Source organism: Orcinus orca, chromosome 12 (assembly GCF_937001465.1).
Source record: "Orcinus orca chromosome 12, mOrcOrc1.1, whole genome shotgun sequence".
NCBI lineage: Eukaryota > Metazoa > Chordata > Mammalia > Artiodactyla > Delphinidae > Orcinus > Orcinus orca.
In genome coordinates, this window is record NC_064570.1 from 19,817,964 (window position 1) to 19,834,396 (window position 16,433).

At 41.2% G+C, this 16,433-nt stretch overlaps 2 protein-coding genes and 1 long non-coding RNA gene across 3 annotated transcripts in view; 2 read left to right on the forward strand and 1 right to left on the reverse strand.

The window, feature by feature from the left end:
- Nucleotides 1–16,433, reverse strand: part of UTRN (utrophin) — a 1,623,662-nt gene that overhangs the window by 1,111,566 nt on the left and 495,663 nt on the right. The gene's annotated exons all lie outside the window — the stretch shown is intronic.
- The window catches only part of LOC125960666 (uncharacterized), a 125,211-nt gene that overhangs the window by 883 nt on the left and 107,895 nt on the right, over nt 1–16,433 (forward strand). The window lies entirely within an intron of this gene.
- On the forward strand, nt 15,685–16,273 carry LOC101288529 (ferritin heavy chain-like). Its single transcript, XM_033405707.2, has one exon. The coding sequence runs from the start codon at nt 15,685–15,687 to the stop codon at nt 16,198–16,200; it is 516 nt and encodes a 171-aa protein (XP_033261598.1). The 3' UTR covers nt 16,201–16,273.

A 16,433-nucleotide genomic window follows, 5' to 3' on the forward strand; every position in this document is an offset into this window, starting at 1 on the left:
AATTGAGCGGGGGGCAGGGAGGGCAACACTGGAGTTTTCCTATGATGGGGGAAAATTTCCAACAGGGACCCTGGCATCCTACCTCTGGGCCTGGCACTTTATACCCACTGTGCCAAGAAACAAAAGTCAGCTTTCTGGTCCATATCTTGTCCTTTGGCCTGAGGCTCCAGGGCAAGCACCAGAGTTGGAGGCCTAATGCACAGGGACCCCTCAGGGAGGACCAATGTACACCCACATCCCTCCTGGTACCTGGCCATCTACCTAGATCTCCAATCCTGAGACTTACGGTAGGGACCATGTTAAATTCAAATGACATGAGAGCCCAGAGAAAGGGAACATTTCAAGGTCTCTTTGTCATTTACACTTTAGTTTGAATGGTTTTGAGATATCTTCTTTAAATTGAGCTTTCATATGGGAGAGAGAAAAATCAAAAGGGAGAAGGGGAAGGAGACAGTTTCTGATAAAGGGAATGTATTAGTCTACTAGGGCTGCCATAACAAAATACCCAGATTGAGAGGCTTAAACATCTTAAATTTAATTTCTCACAGTTCTAGAGGCCAGAAGTCCAAGATCAAGGTTCTGTCAGGGTTGGTTTCTGGTGAGCCCTCTCTTCCCAGCTTCTCTCTTTATCCTTACATGGCCTCTTCTCTGTGCAAGCGTGGGGAAAGAGAGCTCTCTAGTGTCTCTTACTCTTCTTATGAGGAGAGGAGTCCTAGCGGATTGAAGCCCCACCCTCATGACCTCATTTAATTTTATTATCTTCTTATAGGCCCTATCTCCAAATATAGTCACATTGGAAGTTAGGGCTTCAACATATGAATTTTGAGAGAACACAGTTCCGTCCATAACAGCTTGGAATCAGATTTCTCCTACATGAGGCAACTTCAAAAAGTGGCCTTATCAAAACAGCCACAACTTTTCATAGCACAGATGATTTCTGAGATAAAACCATACATGTGAGCTTTATAGCTTAAAAATGTCTTTAGAATCATTATCTTATTAGGTTCCTAAAACCCTGAGAAAGAGGTAAGTCAGGTAGCCTCATCCTCACTTCAAGCTGAAGGAACAGGCTTGCAGAGAAGAGCTGGCCTTGGAAATGTCTTTGGCTGGGGAGGGGCAGAGTTGGGACTGGAGTCTGCAGTCTCTGCCTTAGTGGTAGGGGGAGTAGAAAGGGGGGTGGATAACGGTGATAAAAGGGAATAATCAGAGAGATAAAAACAGGAGAGGGATCTGGCACCAAGCAGGGCAACAGTGTGACTTGAACTAGAGGCTATGATTAGCTCAGCCCTCTGCACCTGTCAAACAAAAGAAAGAAGTGGCTCAAGGCCCAGAATATCTCTGATGTAAGGGAGATGCGGACAGCACTAGAAACACCCAACCTGGCTTATCTAAGGTATCACCTTGTAATACACAAGAAGGAAAACTTGGAGTTCTACTAAAAAAAAGTTGTCATTCCCAAACCTTACTTCATGACATTCTTTTTTTTTTTTTTTTTTTTTTTTTTGCAGTACGCAGGCCTCTCACTGCTGTGGCCTCTCCTGTTGCAGGGCGCAGGCTCAGTGGCCATGGCTCACGGGCCCAGCCGCTCTGTGGCATGTGTGTTCCTCCCAGACCGGGGCACAAACTCGTGTCCCCTGCATCGGCAGGCGGACTCTCAACCACTGTGCCACCAGGGAAGCCCCTTCATGACATTCTTGCCTCACTGGAGGCAAGAACACCCTCTGAAACGGAGATCCCATCTTAAAGAAAAGTTATATGTCTCCGTTGCTACTCTATGCTTCATGTTATATTTCTCGTCCCCTTTTACAGTTACACTTCTTAAATGAGTTAATACAGATCATTTCCGATGATCCCCTTATTCAGTTAGTCATAATTGGATGACCCCCCTGTGATTTGCATATACCTTCAGTACCCTACTAAAAATGTACTCTTAAAGTTTCTAATGATCTCCTAATCAACTATCACATCTTTTCTTGATCTATAAGTTCTTTAAATGTATTGGATATCTACTCTTTCATATCTATACTTTCTCCTTCAAAAAATTTGTGTACTGGGCTTCCCTGGTGGCGCAGTGGTTGAGAGTCCGCCTGCCGCTGCAGGGGACACAGGTTTTTGCCCCAGCCCCAGAAGATTCCACATGCCGCGGAGCGGCTGGGCCCGTGAGCCATGGCCGCTGAGCCTGCGCGTCCGGAGCCTGTGCTCCGCAACGGGAGAGGCCACAACAGTGAGAGGTCCGCGTACCACCCAAAAAAAAAAAAAAAATTTGTGTACCCATGTATTTCTCAACTACAAATCCCTAGTCTTAACCTTGTTGCTTTTGCTTCAGTTTGAAATATTCAACTGCATGGTTTTAATATCTTTGGTTCTCTTGTTGATTTAGTGAGTTACATAGAATTTTTGAAATGTGTTCATTTTATTTTTGTATGAGAGTCATGATTTTAACTTTTTAATAAAATTAAAACAATTGTTTTCTAACTCTATGGGCCCTCAGAGAGCTCTAAAAACATCTATAAACTATAACTTGTTAATATTACTATATTTGTTATAATTTGTTAATATAACTCTCACAGCCTCAGTTGACTTTACTAAAGAAGTTCCAAGGTAGTATCTGGGGCCCCAAACGTTCAGAAGAAACGTGGTGATCTGTGTTTCAGTGCAATTTGACTCCCTCCTACAGTAGGGGCTGTCAAACTGGAACCTGTATCAGAATCATTATTAGGGCTTGTTGAAACAAGATTTCCAGGCCCAATCCCAGAGCTTTGAGTCATTAGGTCTGAAGTGGGGCCCAAGAATTTGTGTTCTAACAAGTTCCCAGGGACAGTGATACTGACAGTCCGGGGACAACACCTGGAGAACCACTACCTGAAAGCAAGCCTAAATTTATTAATTGCATTGCTTAGAAAGAAGACCTAATATTGGTCTAAAGAGTCCACTTAATCAATAATAGCTCTTTTCTTTCCCATAAATTTGACAACCATTTTCTCCTTTAATTAAAGTTTACTGGGACTTCTCTTAAATATCCCACCTGCTTCACTAAAATTTTTTATATCCAAAAGTAAGTCAAACATATTTGTGCATTTTGTTTTTAGTTTGATTTGGTAAAATAAGACTACCCTTCCCACCCCTCACCCCACCTCTCACCCCTGGCAAAATAAATTACCTATTCTGTTCCCTTCCCTTAACATGAGGCTTTCTTGGACTCAAAATATAAAAATCACAGCGTAATTTTCAATAAATGTTTGTATGATGTGTAAGATAAAGATAGAATGAAGATGTTTACTTAAACCCGATGAACTGTATGCTTACTGGTTGATTTTAATATTGATATTGCTAAGTATGCAGTCCATTTTTATCAATAATATGACAATTGCATATGCAATTGGGGTATTGACATTTTGTGTATATGCAATATTCTGAGAGGTGTGAAAATATATCTACATAATCTATGCCTGCACAGCTGTTTCTGTTAATGTTATTTTACTGTTAGGCCATCTTCACTAACATAACTTTAGCATTTCACTGTCTTTATCAACATGGTTTTGCTATTCTAAGAATCTCTTGCCCAGGAAGATAAAAGTTGCAAATAACTTCATTGTTTATTCCAGGAACTTCCCAAACACCATTTAAATGAATATCAAACTGTTCAACTCTTCAATAAATAGCATCAAACATCTGTTTACTCCTCACAGCTCTTTAAAACCCTTGCCTAAAAATCCTTTTCTTGCTGGGTCTACAAATCCTAAACTATTATATCATGATATTGATACTTATCCAATCCTAATCAAACACCTGTATTAAAAGATCTACCTTAAACTTGACTCCAAACGCTCATATATATCCCCATCCAAGACTCTATTAAGCAGTGCTCTCTTTCACCATAGTAAAAATAAACTCAGCTTTGTCTTATCAGTAGATTATTTTAGTGTGTGTTTGTTTGTTTTTTCCAGGGAGCCAGTGTTTGACAGTCTTGGAGTTCCTACCAACAGCCATTCTAGATCTCCTTACTGTAGTAGTCCAAGACCCTTGACTAGGGCACTGCTACTCTGAGTCCCCTTGACCTCCTGCCAGGGAAACTTGTTAGAAATGCACATTCTTAACCCTGCCCCACCCCCAAAACTACTCACTCAAAACACTCTGGTGGTCAGCTTCCAAAATGCTAAGATTAACTTCTAGGAAAAAGGAACCCATTTTAGGAATTCTTTACTGTCTGCTCATATTTGAAAAATATATATATATTCTTGGCGCAAACTGCCTTATTACAACTACTTGTTTCTATCTGTCCTTGTAATTTTGGTTGTACATCTATAAGAGGAAAGTTCATAGAAAAAAGGAGGAACATACGGTATTTGTCTTTCTCTTTCTGACTTACTTCACTCTGTATGACAGACTCTAGGTCCATCCACCTCATTACAAATAGCTCAATTTCGTTTCTTTTTATGGCTGAGTAATATTCCATTGTATATATGTGCCACATCTTCTTTATCCATTTAAGAAAAAAAAATGTCATGAAGAACCTAGGGGTAAGACAGGAATAAAGACACAGACCTACTAGAGAATGGACTTGAGGATATGGGGAGGGGGAAGGGTAAGCTGTGACAAAGTGAGAGAGTGGCATGGACATATATACACTACCAAACATAAAATAGATAGCTAGTGGGAAGCAGCCGCATAGCACAGGGAGATCAGCTCGGTGCTTTGTGACCACCTAGAGGGGTGGGATAGGGAGGGTGGGAGGGAGAGAGACGCAAGAGGGAAGAGATATGGGAACATATGTATATGTATAACTGATTCACTTTGTTATAAAGCAGAAACTAACACACCATTGTAAAGCAATTATACTCCAATAAAGATGTAAAAAAAAAAGGAGGAACAGAGGTCCCAATAACTCCCTTCATCAAACTGGCCCTAAGAAACTGAGAATTTCAGTGGTTTCTTACCAGAACTCATCCTTTGAACGAAGTGTCCTGGTTCCTTACCAAATCTAGGAGGACTTTCCTCAGTCTTCACTTGTTTTGCCCATGGGAGTCCAGTTTGGGAAAGATTTCTCCAAGCTCTTCCACCCTCTGTGATTAATCAGAGATGGCCTGGCCATTAGGCTGTGGGGCTAGAGTCATGAGGTTCACAAACCACCCTCTCTGACTAACCGTTCCCAGACTCCTATGGGTTTATCTCCATCCATATATATAACTGCATTCCCTCTGGGTCAGTTATCTAGTTCTCATATTTTTACCACTACAACTGCAAATCATGAGCTTAGCTTTCTAAATGACATAATTCACCAAGGATAATTTAGAATTACAGTAATCACTCCAGAGAAACTTTCTGATATAATCAAAAGCGTTCATTTGAGAGTCACCTTCGAACCAAAAAGGGAACAAAATTTCAAATATCCAATTTTTGCAAATTTTGATTAGCATAAGGAAGTGGTTAAAAGAAATTCAGATCCGAAGTTGTTTCCTTAAAAAAATTCTCCACCAGGGTTTCCCTGGTGGCGCAGTGGTTAAAGAGTCCGCCTGCCGATGCAGGGGACACGGGTTCGTGCCCCGGTCCGGGAGGATCCCACATATCACAGAGTGGCTGGGCCCATGAGCCATGGCCGCTGAGCCTGCGCGTCCGGAGCCTGTGCTCTGCAACGGGAGAGGCCACAACAGTGTGAGGCCTGCGTACCGCAAAAAAAAAAAAAAAAAAAAAAAATTCTCCACCAAAGCAAATGTGAAAAACATAAAACTATCTCCCTTTTTGATTCCCTCAAATTACAAAATGAACCTACTAGTCTTTATCCTATGATTCTTTTCTACCATACTATACACCTTCACTTCTCTCTACTCCCGCTCGCTCTCTGGCACTCTCCCCTTCCGGCCTAGCTGGACAGAAACCCCCAAAGCTCAATTAACTCTTTAAACTGCCCTCAGAATAGGAAAAACCTCTTGTGGTTGGTTTTAAGCTAAGGTCTCACTATGAGTTGAAAGCCACTGTCAAATAGTTTCCAAAGTCTATATAAGATAGAACCAAATTTGCAGAGAAATGTAGGATAACTTTAGAAACCAATAATCCAGGGCTTCCAGCTATACAACAATTAATTAATACATTATGGAAACTCAGGGGCAGAAAATTAAGAGAATAAGGCAGAATGAGAAGATCACAAGGGTAACTGAATAGAGTTCTAATTAAAAAGGGATCTAGAGAGGTTTAGAAGAGCTTGAAATATTGAGCACAGTCTTTTGGTGGCTATCCCCACAGACTTTCCTATGAAAATAGAATGGACTATGATATAGTCTTGTAGCAAAGCACGGATAAGTTCATTTGATATTTCAAGGACAGGCTCTCTACTATTTAAGCAGAATTTAGGAGTAGATCCTGAGGCAGATGTGACCCCAGCTTTCTTCTCACCTTTTATCAATAGTCTTAAGCTACAAAGAGGGAATTTAATATGAAAGCAAAAACTAGAATGGGAAATAGCCTTTCACCAGGCCTCAAATACCTTGCTGAATATTTTGAAAAAGGCTTGAAACAGAAACAGAGTAAGCCTCAGGATACATTTATTCTTTTACAGAAAACAAAACAAAAAAAAAACCCAGCTAGATACTTCTGCCTCAGTCATTCTATATGGGAAAAGCCCGTCTTCTGATGAACTCATGAGTAGTTACTGTAAACAAAAATGCATTGGAAAAAAAATTATCTTGTGTTAGCCAAGAAACTACAGGAACAAAATGAAGTGAAAAGTCAGTAAAGGTGCTCCAAGGGGGAACTGAGCACCCAATTTCCTGCTTTACTTCTAAACTTACAAGTAGAAATTTCTCTAAATATTAAAGGGAAAACTTGCAAAATTTTTATTGATATAGGTAATGCAATATCCACCTGAAATCCTACCACTGTTATACAACCTCACTTCTGGAGTGAACTTTTAGAATATATTAAAACGCAGCACAGAACTATTAGAATACTCAGTGGTGGGTGTCTCTAACAATCCTGGCACGCCTTGTGTCCCAGCCATAACCATCACCCTCGGGTCTTTAACCGAGTAACATGTTTTCCTCCTTAATGATCACACACCTGGTAACTGATATGCAGTGGTTTACTGTGCAAATTGAATTGCCAAACTAAATATGCTAATAGTTCCTTTCTTGAAGTCCCTGAGGGCCTTCTATTCATCATAATGGCATAGCTAATTTGGACAGTGACTTACCAATGTCAGTATACCTAAACCAAGCTCACATTGCAAATCTCAGAGGCGCCAGACTTCTCGTGGGCAACATATTCTAGTAAGCTTACCGGGGCTGGGCCCATCAAGGTTAACACTGCCCCACCTAACCGTCAATTCAAATTTTCACAACAGCCTCTGAGAGTTAAAGGCGGACTACAAACAACAGCCAAAATAGAGAAAGGACTCATCTTACCTTGCAGCACGCCGAAGAACACTCGTATCGTTCCTGTTAATGATCCACCGGAAACAATACGGGTCCCGCCTAGGCCAGTTCCGCCTAGCTCGGCTCCGCCAAGCGCGGGTTCCGCCTAGCCAAGGTTCCGCCTAGCCCTGGTCAAAAATATTTTGAAAAAAAAAAAAGCTCCAAAATCTGAAACTTGAATTTATCACGTACTGGCAACTATTTATACAGCATTTACATTGCGTTAAGTATTGTGATAATCTAAAGATGATTTAAAGTATACAGGAATATAGTATTTGCAAGCACTATACCATTTTGTGTAAGACACTCGAGCATCCCTGGATTTTGGTATCCACGGGGTCCCGCAGGATTACCCAGTGACAACTGTACGTACTTGTCCCGGACACGAGGATAGCTATTCCCTGCTTCCCTGTAGTGCCAAGGCCAAATATTATTTTCTTTTTGGTGGCTCCTGAAGCTAAAATTCTACAGTAGTAAATCCGTGTTCTGCTTCTTTTAGTGGTCCTTTAGGTCAAAATAATCAATATTTGTTTACGTTCTCTGGAAAAATCAAAAATATACTTGGACTACTATGGCCAAAAGTGTTATTGAAGTACCCTCCTATTCTTCATAAGTTTTCAACCACAACCTCAAGGATCTAAACTTCCTTGTGATTCTATTCTTATCTAGTATGTGGATGACCTTTTGTTGTGTTCTTAAGATGGGGCATACACCCTGAGAAAACCATAATTCAAAAAGAGACATGTACCATAATGTTCATTGCAGCACTATGTACAATAGCCAGGACATGGAAGCAAGCTAAATGTCCATCGACAGATGAATGGATAAAGAAAATGTGGCACATATATACAATGGAATATTACTCATCTATAAAAAGAAACAAAATTGAGTTATTTGTAGTGAGGTGGATGGACCTAGAGTCTGCCATACAGAGTGAAGTAAGTCAGAAAGAGAAAAACAAATACGATATGCTAACGCATATATATGGAATCTAAAAAAAGAAAATGGTACTGATGAACCTAGTGGCAGGGCAGGAATAAAGACATAGACATAGAGAATGGACTTGAGGACATGGAGAGGGAGGGGGAAGCTGGGGCGAAGTGAGAGAGTGGCATCGACATATATACACTACCAAATGTAAAATGGATAGCTAGTGGGAAATAGCAGCATAGAACAGGGAGATCAGCTCAGTGCTTTGCAAAGACCTAGAGGGGTTGGATAGGGAGGGTGGGAGGGAGGTTCAAGAGGGAGGGGATATGGGGCCGTATGTATGCATATGGCTGATTCACTTTGTCATACAACAGAAACTAACCGAGTATTATGATGCAATTATATACCAATAAAGATCCATAAAAAAAAAAAGATGGGGTGAGCTCTAAGATTGATTCCATCTATCTGCTTACTGTTTTAGCTCAGAGAGGGCACGAGGTCTTCAAGAAGTTACAATTTTGTCAAAGTAACAAACTAGGTTTCATGTAGATAACAAACCTAGAACATGACTTATCCCAAGGAGGTAAATTTCTTTCACTTATCAGATTTAGCTTCTCAAAACTTTATCAGGCCCTTAGTTGAGAGACATATAAGAGAATTCCTGGATCTGGCTAGCACTGCAGTTCCTACTTTTTCACAGTCTCCATGTCACTGTACGACTGTGCTCTACAGCTGGTTCCCACTAGCTATCTCTTTTACACGTGGTAGTGTAGTGTATGTCAATCTCAATCTCCCAATTCACCCCACCTCCCCTCCCCCCACAGTGTCCACATGTCCATTCTCTACGTCTGCATCTCTATTCCTGCCCTGCAAATAGGTTCATCTGTACCATTTTTCTAGATTCCACGTATATGCATTAATATACAATATTTGTTTTTCTCTTCCTGACTTACTTCACTCTGTATGACAGACTCTAGGTCCATCCACGTCTTTACAAATGACCCAGTTTCGTTCCTTTTATGGTGGAGTAATATTCTATTATATATATGTACCACATCTTCTTTATCCATTCCTCTGTTGATGGACACTTAGGCTGCTTCCATGTCTTGGCTATTGTAAATAGTGCTGCAATGCACATTGGGGTGCATGTATCTTTTTGAATTATGGTTTTCCTCTGGGTTAACTTGTTTTTTAGGGTCTAATTTAAACTTGACAGTCCCTCATGTTGCACATTCTTTGTTTTGAAAACAAAAAGTACCTCTCTGCAAGTTGACTTACCTTCTAGGAAATCCTATATTTTTCTCTCTCACATATTTCTTTACATCACTGTAATGCTTTGAATACCACTACTCTTCTTCCATCATCTTTAAGAAGGAGGCACTTATGACTGTCTAACCTTTGTAAACTATCTAGGCCCTTCAATAGATAGGCTAGAAACTAGTTTACAAAATCAAGACTTAGTTTTGATTGTTGATACTACATATCTTAACACTGAAACAGGAAAATATCAGGTGGTTCAAAATAGAGCTGCCATGTAATATGGTCCTCTAAAAGGAACAGGGGCTAGTTTAGAAAAAGGGTGCTGCAATTACATCTCTCTAGACCTCTCTGGTATCTAAAATATTACTGAGATCCAGTATGCAAAGAAATTATGAATTTGAAGACTTTTGCTAATAACCCCATAGCTAATGCTGCAGGCTCTTCAAATGGGTGATTGTATTTATTCTCTCGGCTTAGTTTGGGTACTTGTGGCTCCTGAGAAGTGGAATGCAAACTCTGATTTGTCTGCGTTGCGGTGTTCAGATCTGTGATCCCCAGAGTTTTGCATACTGTGTGTAGCTGCTGTCACATTTAATGATCCAACAAATGTCTCCAACAAAAAGAACAGGAAAGCCTGACACTCATGGCAGTTGAAAAACCACCCCAGAAACCTGATACTTGATTGTAATAAATTGATGTGAAGTTGTGGCTTGATCATGCTTCCAGATATTAATGGTCTATCCTTCAGCTCAGGCTGAAGAAGCTGAGAACAGAGAGCATATACACTCACTCAACTTTGTCTACAATGTCATGAATTGAGAATTCTATTGTCCTCACTAACATAGCTTTGGTATTCCTCTGTCTTCATCATCATTACTTTATTATAACTTCATTGTTCCAGAAACTTCCTGAAAAACCCACGTATATGCACATCATACTGTTCAGTTCTTTCTTCAACAGATCGTATCAGACAACTCCCATTCACATTCACAGTGCTCATTTCCAAAAATTGCTATCTACAACCCCTTTGTTTGTTATCAATAGTATGTGGGAAATGAATTTAATAATCAGTACATGTCTCAAAGCACTGAAGAAATAGATTAGAGAATAAGTCAAACAGATTGTGACAATCTAGAACATTGTTTTGCTACTTAAAAAAATATGAATAGGGCTTCCCTGGTGGCGCAGTGGTTGGGAGTCCGCCTGCAGATGCAGAGGACACGGGTTCGTGCCCCGGTCCGGGAGGATCCCACGTGCCGTGGAGCGGCTGGGCCCGTGAGCCATGGCCGCTGAGCCTGCGCGTCCGGAGCCTGTGCTCTGCAACGGGAGAGGCCACAGCAGTGAGAGGCCCGCGTAGCGAAAAAAAAAAAAAGAATAGATCCGGAGGAAAATATGACAGAATTTTTACCTGCGTGCAAAAGAGCCAGATTGCAAAAGAAAGGGGCTTTTGGAAGAGAGAAAATATATGGTATTTATAGCTCCATTTAACATGGCAATCATATTGTTTTGTTTGTTTGTTTGTTTTGTTTTTGGTCATGTGGCATGTGGGATCTTAGTTCCCCAACCAGGGATTGAACCCGTGCCCCCTGCAATGGAAGCACGGAGTCTTAACCACTGGACCACCAGGGAAGTCCCAGCAATCATATTATGATTGGATAATGTTTGGGTCAGTTTTAGCAGACACCAGGAATTCCCATTATTAATTACGCAAAGAAATAAACAAAAAATGGGATCTCAGGAACAATTTTTGGATACCCCAGCCATTCCTAGATCCTGTGGTTTTGTAATACATGCCTGGTTTAGTAATGCCTGCTATGCATGGCTTGTTTAGGAAGACACGGATTTTAGAAATAGAAATTACTTTCCTCTGGAAATATAAATGTTTCCTGAATGGAGAACAGAGGGCAAACTCTCTTGACTCTTACCCATGCTTTAGCATATCTCTTTAACGATAGAAATATATTGGTTGTCACATAAGATTACTTCCTGTTTTAAAATCCTGAATTAATACTGATAATTGTTTTACTTTTCACTTGTCACTTTTCTAGACTTCATGGGCTCACCACCTATATATATTTGCAAGATTAAAACCAATGACTAATTCAGCACCTCAAGTGTACATTACAGAATGTTTACAGGTAAGTGGCAAAAGAGTTCTGTTGCTAAATGCTTTAGAAATGCAGAGTGATACACAGGTAGGTTTTTTCAGGATTTCTCAAAGCTTTTATTATGTTCATGTGCATTGCGAATCTCCAAAGGGCCTTAGAGCATGCACTGTTTCTCAAAATTATTTAGTCAGGGAGTCCTTTTAGTGGCGAAATCCTGCTACATCCATTGCATTTTTAGTGATCATCATGATGTCTTCTTTGGATTCTGACATCACAAACAAGCACATTGAAACATCACAGTGAAATTATTGGGATATGGTTCTATAGGTGGTGGTTAATTCTCACATTTTTTTCCTTGAGCTGTATCCCTATATTTGGATACACATCCTGTGGGGATCTAGAGCACACTACAAGTTCTTTTTTTAATAAATTTATTTATTTGTTTATTTATTTATTTTTGGCTGCATTGGGTCTTCGTTACTGCGCTTGGGCTTTTCTCTAGTTGCAGCGAGCAGCGGCTACTCTTCGTTGCGGTACACGGGCTTATTGCTGTGGCTTCTCTTGTTGCAGAGCATGGGCTCTAGGCGGACGGACTTCAGTACTTGAGGCACGTGGGCTCAGTAGTTGTGGCCTGTGGGCTCTAGAGCGCAGGCTCAGTACTTGTGGCGCACAGGCTTAGTTGCTCTGCAGCATGTGGGATCTTCCTGGACCAGGGCTCGAACCCGTGTCTCCTGCATTGGCAGGCAGATTCTTAACCACTGCGCCACCAGGGAAGCCCTACAAGTTCTTATAAGGACCTGCTAATCTTCCTTCCAGCTCCCATTACTATTATCATACCCTCTTGCTTATCATTGTGCTGAACCATTAGATTAGGCAGGTAGGGATTTGTTCCCTAACTAACTCTGTTTTCTGCAACTTGAACAATACCTTGCCTGCCACTTGGATATTTTGTTTCCAATTCAGTTATAGCCACTAAATTTCAAGTCGAGGCAGAATTTTGATCTGTGGTTAACATCCTCCAGTTAATCACAAGATTTCTATTTACTTTAAAAATTTTATTATTTCATTAATAACATTTTGGGGATATAGTATCCAGCATGCGTTTTGTTTTGTACTAAGCAGCCTCTTATATTGGACATCATTACCAATATTAACCTGCATGGTCGGGGTGGGAGTGGGGAGAGAACAGGATACATGAGGATTATTTGGGGAAGGGTTGAGCTTTTGAAACTGCCCTCGCAGACATCCCAAGCAGTATAAATAGTTGTCCTCAGTTTGCTAAGGGGTAAACATGGCTCATGAGATTCATGGAGTGTAATGAACAAGACTATTCTAGATTTTGATACGCTCACTGGGGTCAGATTTATGCTAGAATGGCTAAATTCTTTCCAAAAGTTTTATAATGTCATTTTATTTTACTTTATCTAAATTAAAAGAAAAAAATTGATTCGAAGTAAAAATCAGTATTTTAATACTTTCAAAAAAATGTTTCTTAAAGTATTATCAGGAACGAATTGTAATTACATCCCATGGCAGCCTGGGACCTCTTCTCATTTAATTACAAATTCAACATTTGTGGTTTCTGGACTGACAACAGAGCAAGATGTGGGCAAATTGTCAATTAACTTTTTCTAATTACTCACGTACAAAATTCAAAACAGTACCAAAAAAGTAAGCTATCTGTAAAGGAATAGCTGAACCCAAGCATACACTGCAAATATTCCCAAATTATGAAAACTATGTCACCAACTGGAATGCCTTCAAAATGCAAGATTAGTGCCAAGTTGGTAAGTTTAAACAAAGTGCAAATAAATTGCATGTTTCTAGACAAATGCTTGCCAGGGTATGATATCACATGTATCTACTCATTTGGTCAATGTGAAGAACCTCCTGTGTATTGTGTATTCTTCCAGCTAACAATTTAAACAAAACTTCTGAGCAGTTTATAATAATATCCCTTTTATTGTATTTCTCACCTATGCTTTTTTCTTTCTTTATTCTTTGTTTTTATTTTTATTGTTTTATTCTAATAATTGTCTTATTTTTTTCTAATTTTAGTACCAGTCCTTTTCTATCAGGAGGTCTTCTGCTTCTCTTAGGATTTGGGGCAAAGACATGCTAAGTTTTCCTACTTGTGTTTCCTTCTGAAATTGGATTGATAACCTGGGGAGGAGGGGCTGACATTCTTGATCTTTGTTTTAAAAGAAGGCCTCGTAAAAAGGCTGCTTCCTTCCCATTCCATTGAGGCAGTGGACATCATGGCCAAGGAAATGGACGTTAGTATTCTGGCCCACGTCCTCTGCTTTGCCTCCCTCTAAGTTTACAAGGTGAAACCTGATGACTTCTCCCCTTAGCTACACCCTTTGTCCTGTGACTCCACAGTCTGTCTCACAAAAGAGGTGGAATCTACTCCCCATTCCTAGCCTTATAACTTGCTTTGACCAACAGAATTCAGTAGAAGTGATGATGCACCAGTTCTCAGCAAAGCCCATCTGCAGTCCCACAAGTCTGTCATTGCACAAAAACACACCCAGTTAGTTGGGTTGCTAGTGGATGAAAGAACCCCGCCTAGGTGCCACAGTCATCTGAGTCTAGCCATCCCAACAGCCGGTCAACTCCAGACATGTGAGCAAGTCCAGCTGGGATCAGAAGAGTCCTGCCCAGATCAGCTGAACCTCACATCCCATGACCTACATAAATGATTACGAGGTTTTATGGCTGCTGTGTCACATTATAGTGGCAATAAATAATACCACAGGTAGTGAATGTAATGTGATTGTGATTGGCTCCTGGCCTCCATCAAAGTCTCACTCTTGTTACTTAATTAACCTCACAAAAACACAAGCTGGTATCATATGTCAATGAACTGTGGGGAGCCTACTTACAGTGTTAGGTGGCGTGGTATTAGTGGTTTCAACAAATTTTCGAGTGAATTAAGAAAGGCCCCTGAAAAAGTTGGTCTACTGAAACAGTTGAATGGTGGCGTTCCAGAGGGGTGGGGGAATATCCAAAAGCAAACTACATTCTTTAAATATATATATATATACACATTCTCAATGATAAAAGTAACAAGCTGAAGGCTTACGCTTAGTATAAAAACAAAACTTTTTCATTTGTTCTCAGCTCCATTTTCAACTACCTACTCAACAGGTTTGCTGGAAACCAACAACTGCTTCTTTAGGAATGCGTAATGTGGATATTACTTTGAGGTAGACAGGATGTTTTAAATGTATGTTTATTGAAATGGGTGGATTTAAAAAAAATTTTATTTATTTACTTTGGCTGCATTGGGCCTTCGTTGCTGCGCGGGGGTCCTTCTCAAGTTGAGGCCAGAGGGGGTTACTCTTCGTTGCGGTGCACGGGCTTCTCATTGTGGTGGCTTCTTTTGCTGTGCAGCACGGGCTCTAGGCCCGCGGGCTTCAGTAGTCGTGGCGCACAAGCTCAGTAGTTGTGGCTCACGGGCTCTAGAGCACAGGTTTAATAGTTGCAGCGCACAGGTTTAGTTGCTCCGCGGCATGTGGGATCCTTCCGGACCAGGGCTCGAACCCAAGTCCCCTGCATTGGCAGGCGATTCTTAACCACTGCACCACCAGGGAAGCCCGATCGATTTTCTTTAACAAATTATATGTTTGGGGTTTTTTCTGTTTCCCAGATAGCTTTGACTTTTAGAATCAAGTAACATGATTCTCAATGCTATTTCCCCTGGGGTAGCTTCCGAAATGCACTAAATCTCCTACCAGAGTGGTAAAATCCAGTGCATATACAAAAAGTGCATTATTTAAGAGCATGAGGCTAAAAGTGGATTTGGAAGGGTAACCAACTAAATACCAATAGCACCTAAGCTATTAAAACAAAAGCTCAGACAGTCCTTGCGGAGAGTCACCGCGGTTTCCTGCTTCAACAGTGCTGGGACGGAAGCAGCGCTCACCCGCCGCTCCGGCCGCCCCAAGGTCCCCGCTGTCTCTCCTCGGCCGCCCGCCATGACGACCGTGTCCCCCTCCCAGGTGCGCCAGCACTACCACCAGGGCTCGGAGGCCGCCATCAGCCGCCAGATCGACCTGGAGCTCTACGCCTCCTGCGTCCACCTGTCCGTGTCACACTATTTGGACCACGATGACGTGGCTTTGAAGAACTTTGCCAAATACTTTCTTCACCAATCTCGTGAGGAGAGGGAACATGCTGAGAAACTGATGAAGCTGCGGAACCAACGGGGTGGCCGAATCTTCCTTCGGGATATCAAGAAGCCAGACCGTGATGACTGGGAGAATGGGCTGAATGCAATGGAATGTGTGCTACACTTGGAAAAAAGTGTGAATCCGTCACTACTGGAACTGCACAAACTGGCCACTGACAAAAATGACCCCTATTTGTGTAACTTCATTGAGACTCATTACCTGAATGAGCAGGTGAAATCCACTAAAGAACTGGGTGGCCACGTAAACCAACTTGCGCAGGATGGGGGCCCCCGAATCCGGCATGGCAGAGTAACTCTTTGACAAGCACACCCTGGGAAACAGTGATACTGAGAGCTAAGCCTTAGGCTGGCTTCCCGTAGCCACAGGGATGACTTCCCTGCATCAAGGCAGTGCACGCGTGTTTGGGTTACCTTTACCTTTTCTGTAAGTTGTACCAAAACATCTACAAGTTCTTTCCTTAGTACCATTCCTTCAAATAAAGTAATTTGGTACCCCCCCAAAAAATGAAAAACAAAAGCTCAATAGGTTTCATG

Bases quoted from the DNA above. Each gene is read 5' to 3' on its own strand.
- LOC101288529 (XM_033405707.2), top strand. From the start codon at position 15,685: ATGACGACCGTGTCCCCCTCCCAGGTGCGCCAGCACTACCACCAGGGC.